The 20,563-nt window shown below is 38.7% G+C and overlaps 2 protein-coding genes across 5 annotated transcripts; one reads left to right on the forward strand and one right to left on the reverse strand.

Moving 5' to 3' along the window:
• Positions 1-954: 954 nt before the first annotated feature.
• Positions 955-2,604, forward strand: LOC137954900 (protein NODULATION SIGNALING PATHWAY 1-like). The gene has a single exon (XM_068801793.1). It carries the CDS (start codon positions 955-957, stop codon positions 2,602-2,604), a length of 1,650 nt encoding a protein of 549 aa, XP_068657894.1.
• Positions 2,605-3,171: 567 nt separating this feature from the next.
• LOC137956078 (E3 ubiquitin-protein ligase SPL2) lies at positions 3,172-19,339 on the reverse strand. 4 transcript variants are annotated; one of them, XM_068803395.1, is made up of 9 exons: positions 19,073-19,339; positions 18,872-18,973; positions 13,718-13,819; positions 12,842-13,012; positions 12,224-12,345; positions 10,579-10,698; positions 5,895-6,870; positions 5,421-5,527; positions 3,172-3,557 (listed from the first exon to the last, which is right to left on the reverse strand). In XM_068803395.1, the coding sequence occupies exons 1-7, from the start codon at positions 19,232-19,234 to the stop codon at positions 6,591-6,593; spliced, it is 1,059 nt and encodes a 352-aa protein (XP_068659496.1). In that variant the 5' UTR covers positions 19,235-19,339; the 3' UTR covers positions 3,172-3,557; positions 5,421-5,527; positions 5,895-6,590. The 4 variants fall into 4 exon arrangements, with proteins under 4 accessions (XP_068659496.1, XP_068659495.1, XP_068659494.1 ...); XM_068803394.1 differs by having other exon boundaries at positions 6,547-6,870; positions 18,872-19,339; XM_068803393.1 differs by having other exon boundaries at positions 18,872-19,339.
• Between the last annotated feature and the right edge of the window lie 1,224 nt (positions 19,340-20,563).

Consider the following 20,563-nt stretch of genomic DNA (forward strand, 5'->3'; position numbering starts at 1 on the left):
ACATTTGTGAAAGGGCCACTTTGTTTTTTTATAAAACTCAACAAATTCTTGATTAAAAATCATGAGAAAATACATGAAAGGTCACTTATAGATTTTGGTTATCGAAGTTGGATCAAAGTTTGAAATATTTTCAATAAGGTAATTGGTCATACAACTCAAACGGTATTCAATCCCCATCCAAACGATCTCTCTATTATATCATATGGCATTCAAAAATTCAAATCATGCATTAGAATGGTCTATCTTTCAGTCCTTTTTTTTTTTTTTTTTTTTTGCTTCAATTATTCAAATGTCTAATGTTGTTGGCTGAACGGCGGTGCCTTTTTTCTTCATTTTGATTCACTTAAACATTTGGATGATGTCGTAGGTCTCCTTCAATTCGAACAACACTAACATTGCAAAACAGGTATACTTTTATTATTATATTTTTCAAAAATTATGTATATCTCTCGTACTTGCCCCTAATCTTCCGTAACGCAATACACCATTTTCCAATACCCCACCCCAGCTCTGCTTTAAATGCATGTAGGGTTCCTCTGCGTCACTAGTCCAGGAACTCCACGCCAGCTCCAGGGATCAATCGTCATTCGGAACTCAATCATACAATAAAAATAACAATAAACAACGAAGAAATTCGGCAGTCCTCCGCTTTAACTAATTCCTCTTTACTTAACACAACGGACAACACAAACTCCGAAGAAAAGCCAACCCTGCCAACCGTCGAATATGCTTTGATCCGTCCACTACCCACACTCCCTCCAACCAATTCCTCGAATATGGAGCAAAATACCGTTATTGTGTGTAGAAAACAACAAATACTCGCATCTGCAAGCTGTTGCCATCATCAGCTCAAACGCGGGTCAGTCTTTCTCTCTGGCGACATATTAAAAGATCTCCAAGTCAAATGCTAGACACCAGTAGGGTGTTGAGAGGACAAACTGGACAGCCATTACCATGGAGGAGGTACCGCAGACAAAACCCACCCCCGATCACCTTCTCGACTGGCTCCACGATTCCATCTCAATCGTTCCGTCGATTCTTGACGACCCATATACCTCCCAATGGTGGGAAGGTGATCACCTTTCGCAAGCCGTTGTCGATTCTTCTCCCAACACATCCGACCTCATCACCGCCAGCACCGGCGCTGGCAGCGGCTCCTCCAACTCCTCGACGAAGAAACGGAAACCTTCCCCCAATTCGGCGACTGTTAATCAGAACCAAAGGCGGAGAAACCACGGAGACGACAACGAGGAAGAGAGGTGCAATAGGAGAACCCAGAACGTGAAGAAATTATCGGTGGCTAAGAATGGTCACAACGGTCAGGGAAATGGCAGCGTCAACGGAAGTAAGGACTCACGGTGGGCAGAACAACTGCTCAATCCCTGCGCTGAAGCCATAGCCGCCGGTAACCTGTCGAGAGTACAGCACTACCTGTGCGTTCTTCAAGAGCTGACTTCCCTCTCTGGCGACGCCAATTACCGCCTAGCGGCACACGGCCTGCAGGCTCTAACTCAACATCTATCGTGTTCGACTGCATTCCCTCCAAGCAGTGGCAGTGTAGCACCGACATTTGCCGCGACCGATCCGAAGCTGTTTCATGACTCGCTGATCCGATTTAACGAAATCAGCCCATGGTTCTCCTTCCCAAACACACTGGCCAACGCCTCCATCGTGCAGACTCTTAGTTCGGGACCCTGCAAGGACCGGTCGAATCTTCGGATAGTCGACATAGGTGTCTCCCATGGCATGCAGTGGCCGACGCTGCTGGAGGCACTCACTCGCCGACCTGGAGGACCACCGGCACTCGTCCGCCTAACCGTAGTCCCTTCGACATCATCCGAAACCCCCGTCCCCTTTTCTGTAGGTCCTGCCGGAGACGACTTCCCCTCCCGGCTTCTCCGATACGCCAAACACATCGATCTAAATCTCCAAATTGACCAGCTCGATGACTTGGACGGAGGCCTGCCGCTGCAGGCCCTGATATCTCAACTGTGCGCGTCGCGTAAAAACGACGAAACACTCGTGGTGTGCGCGCAATTTCGGCTGCATCAACTGGGCCATCACCACGACAGCGACGACGATGCGTTACCGGCAAGAGGCGAGGAGGAAGCCGAGAGGAGCGATTTTTTGCGAGGAGTGACGAGAGTGGGGCCAGATTTGGTGGTTCTGAGCGAGCACGAGGGGCAGTGCGGTTGCTCACGGTGCGGGGACTACGCAACCGGGTTCTCACGGCGAGTAGAGTTTCTGTGGCGATTCTTGGACTCGACGAGCGCAGCGTTCAAGGGGAGAGAGTGCGAGGAGCGGAGGGTGCTGGAAGGGGAGGCAGCGAGCGTGCTGGGAAGCGCCAGAGAGACGAAGGAAGGGAGAGAGCGGTGGTGTGAGCGGATGCGGAGGGCTGGATTTGTGAGCGACGGATTCGGCGAAGACGCTACCGATGGAGGACGAGCGTTGTTACGGAAATACGACGGGAATTGGGAGATGAAGATGGAAAGCGGACTCGTCTGCTTGTGTTGGAAGGGACAGCCCGTTTCGTTTTGCTCGCTGTGGAAGCTGCCCACTGCCCAACCCGTTAGGAGAGCTGAATTAAGTGAAAGGACAATATAGTGTCCAGAGGAGAGACAAGTGAATGGACACTCGGACTGGGAAGGGGTTTTAGTTGACAAAAAAAAATAGGAGCCAAAATCCTACACAGCTCTCCTCTCGTTTGGCTGATGCAACAAATAAAAAAGGGTAACGGGTCTCACGCCCTTTCCTCTCGTTAATTCTCTGATAGATCCTATATTCAATGAAGTTACCTTGGACAGAACTCTGATGAAGCCATATCTTATAAACTAGAATCACCACCAAATCCGAACCATTACAAGCTCAATAAGTTTGCCACTTAGTTGAAAGTCGAGCTAAACCATCATATTCCCTTTAAGGAGCCAAACACACCCAAGACAGGCAATTATATACATGATTTCACTTCATCGGTTAATGGCGTAAGTGTTAGTTTACAAAGTAATGAAATGTAACTTTAAGTTTAAACCTAGATGATAAAAGATTAATAGGATTATTAATTTTTTTATAAACAACTGAGACTTTAAATCAAATTCAAAAGTACCAATAACATGCATTAATCAGCCGCACTACTCTTAGGATGCTATAATTGCCAATACACTCTCCCAAATTCTCATTAAAAATTCACTGGAAAAAGAAAAACGACATGTACAGAAATAGACCAAAAGTCCAAATCATAATACCAATCCAATTACTTTGGACTTATAGACAGCAATTAACACAATTACTTAATAGTGTCAATTCAAAATCCTTAAAAAAAAAAAAATAGTATAAATTCACAATTTGATCTACTAAACACAATGGCAGATCACTCATATCTTATAATGATCTATGTTAGCCAAATCAAATATCTTAGTCAGCAATACCTTTTGTTTCTTCATGCCTTTGTGCACCTTGCTTATCCCATCATCCAAAGCGATTGATCACATCTCTCTCTTCTCGTTTGGTGATGCAACAATTGAACAATAACACCTCATCTGATTGTACAATATTTTTGCCTGCGTCATTCAACCAACAGTGGCCCAGTCAGACGGAAATATAGCCAATTTGTTTTCCAAATCTTTTTCAGTCCACATTATTTATTTAAATTTCACAATTAGTTCCTAGGTTTTGTTATCATCAAATTAACTTCATAAAGATCTTTTAGGCAAACACTTCACAGAAATAAACACTAATTTAATACAACTATTAAGGTAGACAGTAACACAGCTACAAGGTTAAGTAAAACATATAAACCATATTCCAAGGTTCCAGCAGCAAGAGACCATCTTCCTCTTTCCCGAATGTGGGGCTCAATGTGTTAGTAACGAAACAATGACAACAGAGGAAATAAAATAATATACTTAAGATTTACATATATAAAACATACAGCAACATTAAAGATAAATTACATTGAAAATGGTGCAGTTCTAATGGGTTTAAATATTTATTTTGATCCGAGCATTTCTGAAAGCGTCTAGACCTAATTACTGAAACTAAAAGCCTTACAAAATCAATCACTATATAATAAAAGATATAAACTCCATGAAATAGATTGCACAACAGAAAATTATACCACCCCGAAAGTGAAACTATTGGGCGTATGAGAGCATATACATCTGACAGGAGTCAACATACACATGGCATGATCGAGAAAAGTGATGAAAAAGGTGTAGCTCAAGTCTGACACTAGCCTAAAAAACCCTCCTTTATATCATCACTTCCATTTTGAATCTTTTGTATACAACATGAAATCTTTGAAAACTTGCCACATAATAAATGGAATTGAAAGGAGTGCACTTGCCTTTTTTTTTTTAAATAAATAAATAAATAATGAAAATAGCATTTGCCTGTTAACAAGAATTTTTGGTATCGAATATTATTGAACAAGGACGAAAAAATAGAATGAATTGTGAATTCTGTACATAGCTCAAAGTAAAATCATAAAACAAATTATAATATCGAATTATACAGTATAGTTTTCATCTTTTTCTCAGTATACAAAATGCAATCTAGTGACCCAAGAAAAATGTGGAGAAGCCCAATCACAAATGTAATTGAATGGCAATTATCATGAATTTTCAGTAACATAAGTATGAAAAGTGAATTTTATGCCTGACTTACATCATAAAGCTTAAATTGTACAAAATTCATAGAGTCTACCAAATGGATCTTGAAAGGAGAAACAGAACCCAAGCCAACAACTGGAAAGTTAGCCAGACTTTTTCTTTTGCAAAGAACAGAAGCAAGACTCAACTGGTTAAGAATACTTTGCACGGGTACTACTACTTTTAGCAAACAATTACTTGAGCAGGTTCTTGTATCAGAATGTCAAATATAAATATCAAGTATTTGACCGCATTTAGAAACAGAAAGTGGTGGTAGGCGGTAGGCACCCCTTACCCTGATGCCCCATAGAATCTGCTCTAATCCCAGAGAAAATGGCTAGCTCTGATACCAGATGATACAATTTCCACAAATAAAATAAGAGGAAAGAAGTGAAAAGAGAACGGAAAAAGAAAAAAACATCTGTGAAAAGTGATGATATTAATGACGCCAATTAGAGAAGGATCTGTCTCTAAAATCAAAACCAAAAGTTCGTTGGAAATTGTCTAATCTCTGGAGCAGCACATTAGGTTTTTTATTAATGAGAAATAAAAAAGATCAAATGATACCTAATTAGCTTTACAAACTTGCCCACTTAATCCCTACACAAATTCATCCACCTAAAAAGATCTTTTTGCCCCTTACAAACACTTGTAACTAAATGCACCAATAACAACTTAGAACAACGAGTAATAACATAATCAAAGCAAATAATAAATGTTAAAGAGCATAATTTCATGGCAAAAAATAAATAACTACTAAAAGTGAAAGCTCACCAGACTGCAGTAATGATGGAGGATCCATTTCCCTCTTTCAGATAATAATATATTTACTTCTGATTAAGGGACTCTCATGTGGAATTTTTATGAACCTTGTCCACTTCCTAAGATAAGAGAAAAAGAGAAAGGAATAACAAAGAAAACATAAAGAAAGATGAGAACGTAAAGAAGGCAAAGAAATCCAACTCAAAGCAGAGAAAGGAAAGGAAAAGTAAAAGTGAGTTCCTGACCTGCTTCATTAATATCATTAACAGTAGAATCAAAATAAAGATCTAGAAATATATGCATGTTATACCATAGTAATAACAATATTTTTTTCAAAGGCCCAATAAAAAATATTTAAATAACAAGTATTAATGATTCTTTTTTTCCAGCTTCAAAAAGTTCTTCTCAGAGGAAACGCTTCTCAGTAAACTTATGAAATAAGTAAAACACAAAAAATGCAAATAAAAGAAAATTAAATAAATTTACCGATATACAACAGCAGGTAAGTGGCTGCACCAGAGAGATTCACAAAGCTCCTTGGAGAGTTAGATGATACCAGAGATGAAAGTTCTGGAAAAGAAGGGAGAGAGATGGGAGAGAGAGAGAGGGAGGGAGAGTGGGTGAAGAAAAGAGGAACCGAGAAGAGAAAAGGAAAGAGAAAAAAATTCAGAGATGAAGGGAAAGAGAAGGGAAAAAGCAGATAATTGGCAGAGAAATCATCCAGAGAGGATATTCAGCAGATATTGCAGCAGGCAAGAGAAGGAGTAAAGGAGAAAAGAGAGCTCACTGGAAGAGGGAATAATTTCCAGAGTTTAGGCAGGTGAGAACATAAAGTTGGAAGGAAAATAGGGAAAGAAAAGAGAACAGAAAGAGATAAAAGACACCAATCTCTGGAACCATCAAAATACGTTGGATTGATAGGAAATCTCAAAAACAACTAAAGTGAGATGAGAATGAGTAGCCCACAAATTTCAGAACTGTTCATATGAACAATGAAAAGTGGTCGGTTGTTATAGATTAGAAAAAAAAAAAAAAAAATCTACCTCACCTACATTGACAAGACATGCTATTGATAAATACAAGAACAGAACAATGTGGCTAGGATCTCAGGAAGGTTTATAAGTATGCTGATTAGGACCTAGAAGAGCTTTACAAGTATGTTGATGCCATCAAATGCGCTTTTCAAGAAGCATAAATCCTCAAAGAAGTCCTAATTGCCTGCCTACATACAGGACACTTAGGATGTAAGTCCCGCTCCACTGAGAGTGCACATCTTGGACAACAAACAAGATGCCCACACGGAACAAAAGCTGATCTTCTTCTTGTCATGAGACAAATAACACACAGTTCACCATCTGGAACATCTCCGGCCTCATCTTCCCCACTATTTTCAGGAAGTACACTTTGCTGCTCTTGGACATGCTGCCTTCGATGCCTCCACTGTTTCCATCTGGCCCAGTTCCTGACATCAAACCCGAAAATATTGCAATGAAAATTTTCACATCCTTCTTCTACAGTTAGTTAGCCCATATACACATCAATAGCAAGGGAAAACCCCATAGAAACTTCCTACCACTGATTTTCTTCTTTTCTTTTTAATGGCAATTTCCTAGTATTCACTGGTGCCCAAAAGAAAATCTTGTTTTTTTTTTCTTGGGGCAGTGCTAGACAAGTAATTACCAAATCACATACAGAAATCTTCAGTTTATGCAAGTGAAGTGATCTGTTCAATACTTAGTAAAGCAAAACTGGCAGCAACCATGGAGGATAAATAGGTATAAGATCCAAAAATATTTCTTTTTTTTCTTGGGGCAGTGCTAAACAAGTAATTACCAAATCATGTACAGAAATCTTCAGTTCATGCAAGTTATGCCATCTGTTCAATACTTAGTAAAGCAAAACTGGCAGCAACCACGGAGGAAAAATTGGTAAGAGATTCAAATATGATCAATTCAACAAAAAGCAGAACTTTCTTCAATTTTCAGTCAAGTTGGTGGTAGTACAACTTACAAGAACAAGCTTACTGTCAGATTGCGGGCAAGGAGTAAGAGAGAGATATTTAGAAGAAAACAGGTAAATCAGTGGCTTCAATTTGTTAGAAGTACAGGACAAGTATGGTCTCTTCGATAATTTATGAAATATTTAGCTTGTATTTTTTCATTTATTTTGAGCAGTTATTGCCAATTTTCATGAGCTTCTAGCCCACTCTGTTCTTCTTTTGTATCTCTTCCTTTTTGCTAGTACAATCATCCAACATGCACCGGAAAAAATGAAGTACTAAAGTGTTAAGAGTAGGGGTGGCATCGAATCGAGCCGAGCCTGAACCTACCTATGTTCGAGTTGGGCTTGATTTAAATATTTTGAACTCGAGCTCATGCCGAGCCTAGCCTCGAGCCTAAAATTGTAATCGAGTTCGAACCCAATCATTTTAACCGAATTCGAGTTCGAGCTCGAGCCGAGTTCGAGCTCAAACCTACATTTAAAACTTTGCATAAAATACATGTCAAATAAACTATATATAAAATTATGCATACATTTTTAAAAAAATAGGACATGGCCTCTACCTAAAATTAACCCTGCTTAAAATTGTATATGCACCTCAATGACAAGAGAATTTTCTCCTTCCAATCAGTATAATTGTCTCCATTCAGAGGAATAATATAGGAGGAATCAAAATTTAGAACAAATAAAATTTGAACAACTGCAAAATAAACAAAAAGCTTACTAAAATATGCAATGAAACCAAATATTGAATATTTATCCATGTAAATAAATTCAAACAAATAAATCAATATGTCATTATAATCTTTGATGTGGATTTAGGTTATAACACAAACGATTTATATCACTTTATGATGGGATAAAATTTGTAAAGAAATTTTCTAGGTCTGTAGGCAACTATAATTTTTTTTTTTTTAGTATTTCTATCCCTTCTTGATTAATCACTTAAATATAACATTTACATTGTGGGGTTAAATTATTATATCTCCATAATTAATCACATTTTTTATGTCATTAACTTTATGTGACTAAGTTTAATTTCACTAGACATTTTCATAATTAAGAATGTTGTGGCTATTACTCAATTATTCAAATGTAAACAAAAATATGACATCAAGATAATTGACTAAAATTGATGCCAATTATTAATTCCTTATATTTAGATCAACCAAAAATATGTATAGAAAATTAAGTCTGCATAAAAGCCTAAATAAATTTTTATGCATTTATACATTCATATTTACATGTAAAATTATTTAATTCATATGAAGTAAATGAGAAATAGCATAAAAAAATATATTGATTTTCCAGTTATTCAAATATTTATTAAATGTATCCAAGATATCACTTAAGGTGAGATGGATTAGAGGTCATTTCCTTAAATTTTAAGTTGAGGTCGTGGGTTCAAATCCCACACTTCACAAGAAAAATTTTCTTTTTTTTCTTAGGATTTCCGAGTAGACCAGGCGAACCCGAATCAACTCAATTCGAACCCTGGAGGTTGTCTTCAACCTCCAGCCCTGCGCCGGCCTCCGTCACCGGCCATCGATGTAATTGATGCTGGCACACCCAACAAACAGAAATTTCCTCCACAAATTTTAAACCCACAGAGCCAAGAAAGCACAACGCAGGCTCCACTACTGAGAGGCCTCAACGAACTCTAATAACTACTCCCCCAGAAAGGTGTTTCTCTGTTTCTGAAGAATCCAAACAGGTCCAAGTCCTCTATCTGCACATAACAACAAACAAAAATTTTCTGCAAAATTTCAACCCATATCCCTTCTATTCATCCCCATCGTTCACCATCTCTCTGATCGTGATTCACGACGGACAACACGCAAGGAAATCTGCCACTGTCGACATCACAACCGACACTCAACCAATGCACCACCTGTCTTAGCCAAGGATCGGCCATGCCGGGAAGCTGAGTCCGTCGACAAGTCGACACTGGCACGATGGAATGCAGGGTTGCAACAGTTGAAAATTCGGGAGATGGAAAGTTTGGAGTCCGGTCCTGACTCCTGACCTAGGGTTTAAGTAAACGAGCTGGTTCACAAGCTCGCAAACCGAACCGAGCCTCGTTCAAGTTCAACTCGTTTACTTAAACAAGTCGGAAACCCGATCTTGAATTCGATTCGAGATCAGGTTTATTTGAATCAAACCGAGCCGAACTCGAGCTATTTGCGAACCAGCTCAGTTCGATGCAACCCCTAGTTAAGAGTGCATACAAACAGACTTCTAGTTCCCATATTTAGGGACCTGATAGGAAACAAAATGTTTTAATTGGTTATGAAGAGAAATGTGCTAACTCCAACAAGCTAACAGTAATGAGTATGGGCCATTTCTAAGAAAAGTTAAGTAGTGTTTCCTTAAAAAAGCAAAATTTGTGTAAGACATAGTTTAGTAACAGGACTGTTTCTCTTGAACTAGGGGCTGACATTGAAAAAACTAAAGTTTTGAGAGTGCATACAAACAGACTCCATGTTCTCAAATTTAGGGACCTGATAAGAAATCATATGTTTTAATTGGTAATGTAAACAAATTTGTCTAACTCCAACAAGGTAACAGTTATGAGTATATGCCATTTCAAAGAGAAGTAGATGTTTCCTCGACAAAATTTCTTGTAACACATAGTTCAGCAAAAAGACTCTTTCTTTTGAACTGAAGTTGACATTATATGTCAAGATCTCAACTTATTGTATGGTTGAAGAGCAATAATAACAGATATTAAAACACAAAAAGAAAGACACCTATCTAATCTTGATAAGACAAACAGTAAGACTTAACAATGAAACATAAGCAGCTAGTGCATTCATCAAATCAAGTACAATTTCTACAATACCTTGCTAAGGAACAATTAGCAGCATGTAGTTGTTGGCATCATTTTCCTCTAAATGTTTAGTTTTTTTGCCTTGTTGTTTTCTTTTGTTTAGTTTTTCCTTTTGGTGCTGGTCCTCAAAACCAGTATCATGTAAATTTTGTATATTATTCCTTCTGTTAATGAATTTTTCACTAATTTTTCATAAATTTTCAAAAAAAAACAAAACAAAAAAGAATTAGCTAAGAAAATACCCAATATGCCACATGAAAAAGAGCCAACAAACACCAGTCCCCAAAAATTGCCAAGCAGTAAACATATTCATAGGATCTGGTCCCATAATTTTAATACCTCAATAAGGAATAACCCAGTATGCCAAATGATAACATGCCAAGGACAACACCACTCCATAACAGAGTTTTAATGTTGACAGCAAGTTCTACCTCCATTTGGTCCTTTGTCATTTCAGACCTACAAAAAGTAGCATGAGCTCAAGATGTTTCCAATGTGGCAATTACACCAATAAAGAAACAACATAAAATCCAAAGACTCGACCTAAGCAGGATACACTTGGGTGTTTAGACTGAACTTGGTCCATCTCTTAGGCCATTTCTGCCTTTAGAGAGAGCCAGTTATATGTAAAGTAAATACTGGTTTCTCATTTTCACAGCAGATAGACCTAGTTTCACCTCAACATCGAGCTATGTAAACCAAAAAGGAGCTCTCAAGCAGCGAGGGAACCAGAACGTAAGTGTAAATAAAGTAAACTGAATTCTACTAAGAGGCCCAAAGAGTTAAGAGACTAAGATCCACTATCAACACAAAAATTAAGTCAAAGGGATAATCATGCTAGTGCAAAGAGAAAACATCCATTTTTATACTGGGTAACTTGTTACGAACCCTCTAAAGTCTCCAATGGAGAGGGAAGATAGTGCTCAATAAAATAACAGTTTCCCGAAGGAAAAAGAAGAAGACAAGTTCATTGGAGCTTATGCTTTACTTTTGCAAAAATTAGATGTAGAGACAAAAAAAAAAAATATATAAGTAGGGTTTCTTTATGTGATCCTACTAAACCACAAATTCCTCATTAAATACATCATTACATGTTAAGATTAACCTTATATTGATACCTAATGACTATAGTACCCCTATCAACTAAAGTTATTCCCCCTTATGTCCTACTTATGTCCAACTTCCTAAACTACCATTACATAAGCATAAGAACACGCATACAGTATTGGCTTGTCTACCATAGATTTTGGATGTTTCTAGCTCATTTCTTTATATTTGAAATTTTGTTCTGAGATCAGCTAATCATCTTGTTGACTCACTTGCTAAGCAAGGAGTATCCTTCCAATCTCTCATTATAATAGAAACTCCTCTTAACCTATGTTTCTTGTTCTTTACCCTCAGACTTTGAAACAAAACTTCGCCTTTCACAAAATAAAAACAAAAAATAAAAATAACAAAACTACCCTTACAGTGATATCTGACATAGCTAAATGTACCAACAAGTGAATGCATGCATGTACCTTTGTGTGTATGTGTGTAAATACCAATGTCTCTATGTTGCATGTTTACTAATCATTCATATGAATAATTTGTGAAAAGCAAAAGGATGCAGTTATTCCAAATAAATATACATAACATGACACATAGTGAGCCCCCAGTATATTAAGTGATATTTATGCATAGCAACTGATGAAAATTCAAAATCCACTAACAGGATGACTAGAACATAGTGACACTCATTTTGGACCATGATGAATTAGCACTAAAGATCCTCAAATCTTGTAGTATTAAACATCTTATGGTATTTTAAAACCCAATAGAGGTGTTAAAAAAAAAAAACAATTTAGGTTACTCTCTATAACCGATACCTACTCCGATTAGTGTGTCTGTGAACAGACACCAAATCTTTTTTAAAAAAATAAAAGAGAGAAAAAGAGCCTTTCCAAAGTGAACTATCAGGTTATTATTAAAAGCAAACCCTTACAAGAAATAAGGAATCTCCTTTGAAGATTTAATCTCCAATACACCATCTTGTGATCTGCAAATGCCAACCGCTGTGACCTCCTGCCCAACTGGAAGGATTTTCTGTTCATCTAATAGACCAACCTTTCAAGAACAAAACAACACCAAATCAAAAACATTCCAGAAAAAAAACATAGATAAGGAGAGAACAGCAAGACCATGTATCCCTTGCTTCAGACATAAAAGATGAAACAGGTTAGGTACATTATTTAGTAAAACTTTCTTTTCTTCAGCCAACATTAGACATATAACTAAATACATCTGTTAAAGGTAAAAATGTCTAATACATGAATGAAAAAAACAATATATACAAGCAGCACATACAAAGAATAAAGGGCTAAAACAACGCATTTACAAACAGCTGGAAGGGGAGAGTGAATCTCATCAAGAGATTGGCAAAACACTATTTACTGCAATATTATTTGAAAAAAACATATTCTGCATTGAAGTTTCAACCTAGAAAACTCAACTAATTGACCCTAAAGTACTGAAAAAAAAAAAAGACAGAAAAGTTTAAAATACAGCTACTTGCACAAATCCGCCCTAAAGAAAGGAAGACAAAAGAACAACACCAACTTACAGGATAACCATGACCAAAAACTGCTTGCAAAAATGTAAAGGCAGAAGCTTGAACTGGATGCATCTGATTATAAATGGTTGTGAGTGGTAAAGGGTGGTTTGACCCATTCAAGTTAACAATAACACAATCAGACTCTGGCTCAGTCTCCCTTGTAGTAAGAACAAAAGGCACCTGATGAAAGTGAAAAAAATGAACAACCATCAGCTTATTATTTATAGAATATTTCCTCGTTTTCTTGAGTATGATACAGAACATCATCCATCTAGTCTGAATAAAGTTTTTAGGACACGAAAAAATCAAAATTCACAGTTCTTGAGTATCATACAGAACATCATCCATCTAGTCTGAATAAAGATTTTAGGACACTAACAGACCAAGATTCACAAAATCTCCATCTAAGAGGTTTTTAGAATGCCTACCATCCAATTTTGAAAAGTTGTCTAGTACCCTTTACTACGGGTAGCAAGACTCTTCATGGTACTAGCAACACTTCTAGTGGTACTAGAAAGACTCCTAAAGGTACTAGAGAGACTCCTAGTGGCAGATAAAACATACTTTGACTTTCAACATGCCGAGCCAACTAAAAAGCAAGCATATAAATAATAATAGCTACCTGAAGTCGTTGACTTAAGAAAGGTCCTAAATGGATTTTGCTTCATTTATCACACACAATAATAAGAAATTTACATGTGTCTCTCAATGAAACAGTCATCAGAATTTTTTTCAATGAGAGAAAAATGAAACAAAATGATGCAAAATCAATTTATTTTATGATAAAGAAGCAACAACGTATCATATCATGATGCTCCAAGCATCAAAAGGCCAGACTGGTCAGATATAAGAAAATGAACAAGAGCGGTCGTGTAAAGAATTTACCATTCTCAAAGAAGTAGATTGATGTTTTTTCCTATGTCTTCCAAACAAAGTACGTAGATCATACGTCAACCAAATCAGGCCCCTCCATTCATTATATAAACACTTGCAAAGGAAAACAGAGATTCATTTAGAAAATGAAGTTAGTATTCAAAATATAGCCCATCACTTTACAACAAAAAATCTTTAAAAATGCCTGAATAGCTTCTAATGTAATTCCCAGAAATTAAACAGACACACGTGACCTTAAATCAAAAACTGAAAATAGCTATGAATATGAATGTTAATTCTGAACAAACTTTTTTTATGGAAATTTTTATTCAATAATAACATTTTTAGGATAAATCAATAATGATGATTTTATTAGAAACAAAATATTTTTAAGAATAATACTAACAAAAGAAAAAAATAGACTTTCTTTGCAGAAACAATAGGTCATGCTCTACAGATTGCAGTAATGAAAGACTGTTCAACAGTAATTTAGATTGTTCCTCCATGACAGATGTCTCGCATACCTGCCCAAAAACTATAGGGAGAATGAATCATTTAAAAAAATATACTAGTATTTTTCTCACACTGAGCCGAACTTACATGCAAAGCGTGTAAGTTCTTTCTTTGGCTCTAGGCATTTTGCGAGAAGGAATGTAACTGTAAACCACAGAAAAAGACAAGAGTTACAGGTTTCTGTAATTTTTATTTTTTTTAACGAAAGAGTGTGAATATTCAATAAAACAGTGAGAGAAATACAACCTAATGGGGTGGGTCGACCTCCACAACAAGGTGTTGGAGGGAAGATCCCCGTTTAGCATGTAAGTCTGCCAAATGATTGGCAGATCTTGGGGTGTAGGTCCACGTACAATTTAGATGAGAAGTTATGTTACAAATTTCGAAATAAATGTCCCAATGTCTCTAGGGGGCAAATTCCTTTTGCACACCAATCGATGACAACCTTAGAGTCCCCTTCAATGATGAGGGGCCCAATGAGATGGTCTTGGAAGACGCTAAGCCCTTGAAGCATTCCGTTGAGTTCTGCTGTAGTAGAGTCAGAGATCCCCAGAAGGCCCATAAAAGTGTAGAGAAGATAGTTATTATCATCAAGAATAACTCCTTCGAACCCAGCCGGACTTGGGCAGCCAATAGTAGTACCATCAAAGTTCAACTTGAAGTGGCCCAGTGGAGGAGGGGACCATATCTTCATGGTTGGGGGGCAAGGGCAATCAGTCATCTCGGCAATCAGCTGCCAATTTCCTCTAAAATCAGTGTTGCTAAGATGAGTAGATGACTTCTGGGTCAGTAACCAAGCAGAGACCTGACCAGCAATGTTATCAACAATTACTTCAATAAGGGAGGTTTTGAATTGAAATTTTCAATTGTTCCTTTCTTTCCAGAGGGCCGAAGGGATGTGGCCCACACAACTGGAGATTAACATTTTTTCAAGTTTTGGGATACGAGTATTTGTGATGAATAGGATCATTGAAGGCAAATTTTGAGGCACACAGTATTTAACTCCAATTTTTTTTAGGAGGTTGGACCAAACTGTTCGTGCGAAGTGGCAATGGAGGAGGACATGGGTGGCAGTTTCTAGGTTATTTTGACAAAAAGGGCAGGAAGGGTCTTGTACGGGAGTGCCCCGTCTGATGAGGAAATCGGATGTGAGTATCTTACCTCTGCAAGCACACCAGATAAAAAAATTCATGTGGGATGGGGCAACCAAAGACCAGGCAATCATCACTGGGAAGGGTCGGGGTTGCGAAGAAGGTTGTAGGCAGAAGCTGTAGAAAATGATCCTATAGGGCAAGGGGTCCAAATGAGGGTATCAGACATATGCTCATGGATTTTGACTTTAGAGAGGCAAGTCAGAAGATTTGAGGCCAGTAGAGCTTCCGAATCTGTAAGGGCTCTCCAAAGGTTAAGATTCCAGCTACTATGTTCAGACTATAAGTCCGAGATAGAAACATTTTTATCTCTGGCCAATAAGGAGATAGGACCAAAGCTAATATCAAGGATTTTGTCCCCCAACCATAAATCCGTCCAAAATTTTGTGGTACAGCCATTACCCGGGAAGCATTTGATTGCCTTGCTGAAAGCAGGGAGCAGGAGCGAAATTTTCCTCCAAACAAGCGACGGCCCCCTTCAGTCCACCAACCGCTTGATTTATTCACTTTGGCAGCACCAAATACCCTCCAGACCAATTTTGGAGATGACTTAAATCTCCAAAATCTATTTCAGAAGGTAAGTTGAGTTGGTTGTTGCAATATCACGGACTCCGAGACCACCATGATGTGAGGGTTGACACACTTCATCCCATTTTATTAAGTGATATTTTCTTTCTCCATTGGGTCCACCCCACAATCTTCTTTTGAGACTTTCTAGCCAGTTTTTAATTGTTGCAGGGCAGTGGAATAGAGAGAGAAAGTAGCTCAGTATTCCGTGAAGGCATGATTTGTTAGAGTGATCTTACCCGCCTTTGACAAAAAATTTCCCCTCCAAGTGGCCAAGCGCCCTTCCATACGCTCGATAACTGGGTGTCAATTGTTTTTGGATGGCATGCCAAGAGTCAGCGGAAGACCCAAATAAGTGCTTGGAAGATTTACAGCCCAGGTAGTTGGCCATTGAGTACAGGACATGATTGTCCATGTTGAAGCAAAAGATGGAGGATTTTGACCAGCTCACTCTTTGCCCAGAGGAGAGTTCAAACAGGTTGAGAAGTGCTTTTATGTGCGTAATTTGATCCATATTGCCAATGCCGAAGAAGATAGTGTGATCAGCATATTGCAGGAGGGAAACATCCTGCTCGGGATCAGAAGAGATTGCACTGAGCCAGCCAGAGCCTTTGGCGCAGCAAACCATGGACACCAAGTATTCTGCAATAAGAGTGAAGACAAAGAGACATAGTGGGTCCCCTTGGCGGAATCCCCTTGTACCTTTGAAGTACCCGCATGATTTGCCATTAACAAGGAGTGAGAATGAGGCATTTGAAATAAAGATTCTCATCCAGAACCGCAAGGGAGTGCCAAATCCCATTTGACCAAATAGATGATCAAGAAGATTCCAATTGACCCGATCGAAAGCCTTCTCAAAATCAAGTTTGATAACGATTCTCAGGAGATTAGATTTCTTGAAAGACTCAAGCAACTCATGGGCAGCCATTGCCAAATCTAGGATATTCCGACCTCTGATGAAAGCGCTTTGGCAAGGGTTGATTATTTGAGGGAGGGTGGAACGCAGGCGGTTAGCAAAAATACGTGTTATGATTTTATAGGAGCTGGTGGTGAGGCTAATAGGCCTGCAATCTTGGGGTTGGACTGAGTTTGTTTTTTTCGGGATTAAGGCGATAAAGGATGTGCCAAGTGCAGCAAGGTCAATTTCTTTTGCAGTGAAAGGGCACTCCAAGCGATCAGCGTTCCCAATAGTGATGCGGCATAAATAGAGTTGGCAAAGGACTAGCCGGTTGAAAGACTCCTCGGTGTAGAGATCTGAAAAATACTTGACAAGAGTGCAGAAATGGAGAAGCTATCCGTTTCACCTGATCTCCACAACAGAGGGAGGTGATACGGTTAGCTCTTCGCCTAACTGAAGTGATGGCATGGAAAAATTTGGTATTTCCATCCCCATCAGCCAACCAACAGAATTTGGACCGCTGCTTCTAATGAATTATTTCATTACGCAATAAAGCAAAGAGATCATGATCTAAATGATTTCGAAGAGTAAGTTCAGGGTTAGAAAGGGGCCTTTGCTCCTCGGTGAGATCAAGATCAGAGATTCGGCGACGAATAGATTCTTGTGGGTGAGCAGCAGCAGCAGCATGGCAGACGATTGACCAGTTGCAAACTTTGGATTTTAGGGCTTTCAATTTTAATGGAAAGGACCAGCCTGGGTTTGGGTTATGAGGTATTTCTTGCCACCAAGAGGCGAGGTTGATAGCAAAGTTTTCTTCATGAAGCCATGAATTCTCAAAACAAAACGGGGTTCGACCCCAAGTGGGGGGGTGAGTGTTGATTTGAATCAGCCAATGGTTAGCTGGAGCCGTTCTGGGTTGGCGAGGAATCTATCAAGTTTGGACAAAATCAGGGAGACTGACCGTTTGACCAAGTATATTCTTTCTCGAATAGAGGGATTTATGAGAGTTTGAGGCTACCAATGAGGTACAAAAAAGGCACACATGGTGGGGATTATTTTTCTGGGGGGGAGGGGGGGGGGGGGGGGGGGGGGTTCTGAGCAAAAAACAGATAGCATTAAAATCTCCAACAAGGAGCCAGGGTAAGTCCCAGAGTTGGACGAGAAGAAGGACTTCCTCCCAGAATTGTGAACGGTGATGATAGCAAGTCGGACCATAAATCCCAGTGAGGGTCCACTGGTATCCCAAAGACTGATCATGGAAGCGGATCCCAATAGAGAAAGAGGCGGGGTTAATTTGATAGAGTTTGGGTTCCAAATAACAAGAATGCCACCAGAGTGGCCAATCGCATCAACAACGACCCATTCAGGATCAAAAGAGTACCAAAGTTCTCGAATGATAGAGACATCATGAGATTGGAGTTTTGTTTCTTGCAAAATTACAATAATAGACCTTAACTAAACAAGAACAGCTTTGACTACAGTGCGCTTGGAGTGTGAACCAATTCCCCTGATATTCCAAGAAAACACGATCATATTAGGGGAAAGGGGGTGAATTTCTCCTTCGGGTAGCACAGGCAGCCGTTATAGTACTTGCAGAAGTCCCGGGCGAGCTCCTTCATCATCTCCCACTCATGTGGTGGGTAGTTACGGGCCTCTGGTTCGATGGCCTTGATGAAGTTCTGGGTGCGCTCACTGTGAGACAGCTTCGGCCGACACGTAGGGTCTGGGAGGGGAAGGGTTGTTCATGGATTCACTTGACTCCACTGGAGCCAAGTCCTCCCCATTGCGCTTGTTCCAGCGACGGGAATATGTGAACTGGAAGGGGGTGGTAGATGGATTGTTAGAAGACTCAGCATCGAAGGCGTCAGCCTTGGGGTTCTGTAATTAGTGTTGTTCTGCCGTTGAGGGGGGAATTACATGTCTATGGTTGATAATACCGTGCTGCGTCGTTTTTTCTATAAATTCAACAGAAAGTGAAAAATGGTTTTGAAAAGAAAAAGGAGGAAACAAGAGAAAAGAAAAAGATAAGAGCATTACTGTTTGCGTTCTCTGTACGATGACAGCCCTCTCCCCAGTCTCCTCAGATACGAGCACCTTATCTCGAAACCCCATCCATTTTCCATCAACAGCCGACTTTGGCTGCACTTGACCACGAACTATAACAAGATTTTCATCTATGGCAGAGGAGTTCTCATCGGGAGAGGATGGGACAAGGGAGCGTAGACCAGAGATGCTTACCGACGGAGCCCGTCGGATTCTAGCGAGAGCTGAAGATGAACTTCGGTACTTCAGGATGGTTTTGATGGCGGCGATTGCAAGGGTCATACCGACAAAAGCACCATCGTAGGCTAGGGCAATTTGCGTGAGCGTCGCCGCCACAGCCTGGTCGTATGAAGACATCTCTTGCTTATGCGTGCCTTACAGTTTTCTCATTTTCCCTCGCTCTCGAACTGTTGAACGGAATGGTATTGGTGTTGGTACTGGTGTTGGTCTGCTTCTGTGCCGGGGGCGTCTGGACGAGGAGCGGTGGCCGGAAATTAGTAAGATGAGTCACTTATAGGAAATGATAAAATTTCAGTATTTTTATTTTACTGGTTATATATTAATTTTTTAAATAAATTAATATTCTTATATTAGTTTTACGATGTCAATATTTATATTTTAGGACAGAAAAATACCCTTACTTTAAAATTATATACTTTTTTCTTAGACCTTAACAAATTCATAAGCTATTTGCAAGATGTAAAATTAAAGCACAATGCTAATAAGTCACAATGCATAATAGACATAGTAAGACTCGTATCAATGTATTTGAGGTCTATGATAGAATCTCAAGACAAAATAATGATCAATTAAGTTACCAAGTCAAAACCCCAAGAAAAACCTCATTGAAGATTGATGCTGAGAAGAACTTACAAAAAGAAGAAGATTGAAGACTTGAAGATAAAGTTAAAGTTAAGTGGAAAATCTCAAAAACTCTTGATATGTAAATAGATAGCATCTAAATTTTAATTCTTAATCACAAGTATGTTATGGAGCATTAGGACATTCATATTCTCAAAACTATACTCAAGAATCATCACATAAATATTATAGAAAGGTTTTAGAATTATGACATAAGTTTTCACCAATATAAACTTCACTTGAAACTCAAATCTCATTCTTTTGTATCATATCGATCTCTGAATTCAAGAAAAAGCATTAGGGAAGCCAATGTTTTGCAAAAATGTGTTTTTGATTGCATATAAATATTTTAGAAATTTCTAGACCCTTAGCGATGGTTTATGTTGAAGATGCATTAGTGGTATATCTTGTAATTAAGTAGATGAGTGGCACAACTTGTTATTATGAAGTACTTTTAAGTTCTTTTTCTTCCTTATATACAAGGTTTTCTAACCCCCTACTATAAATAAGAAGGGGGTGAAGTGCTCATACATGAGTTCCCCATCAAGCCTCCTAGTCCCTTCTCTAAGTTGAATTTCTAAAAAAAAAAAAAAATACTTTGTTAACTTGTTCTAATTTGAAAATAATGGGCCTCCATTTATAATAAAGGAAACAAGTAAAATCCAATTATAGTTAAATTACCATTATCCTAATTACACCTAAAGTTAAACACTAAAAATAAGTCCTAGAACAGTTGAATAACTAAACATAAATAAAAAACAAGCAAAACAAAAACACCTTTAATTGAGACTCTTTTGTGAGACGTCCTCCTGAGATTCCTGTAAG

The sequence above is a fragment of the Aristolochia californica genome, unplaced genomic scaffold (assembly GCF_029961685.1).
Source record: "Aristolochia californica isolate CCGP_79_NKW_82.1479 unplaced genomic scaffold, dmAriCali1.0.hap1 SCAF_2, whole genome shotgun sequence".
NCBI classification, from domain to species: domain Eukaryota; kingdom Viridiplantae; phylum Streptophyta; class Magnoliopsida; order Piperales; family Aristolochiaceae; genus Aristolochia; species Aristolochia californica.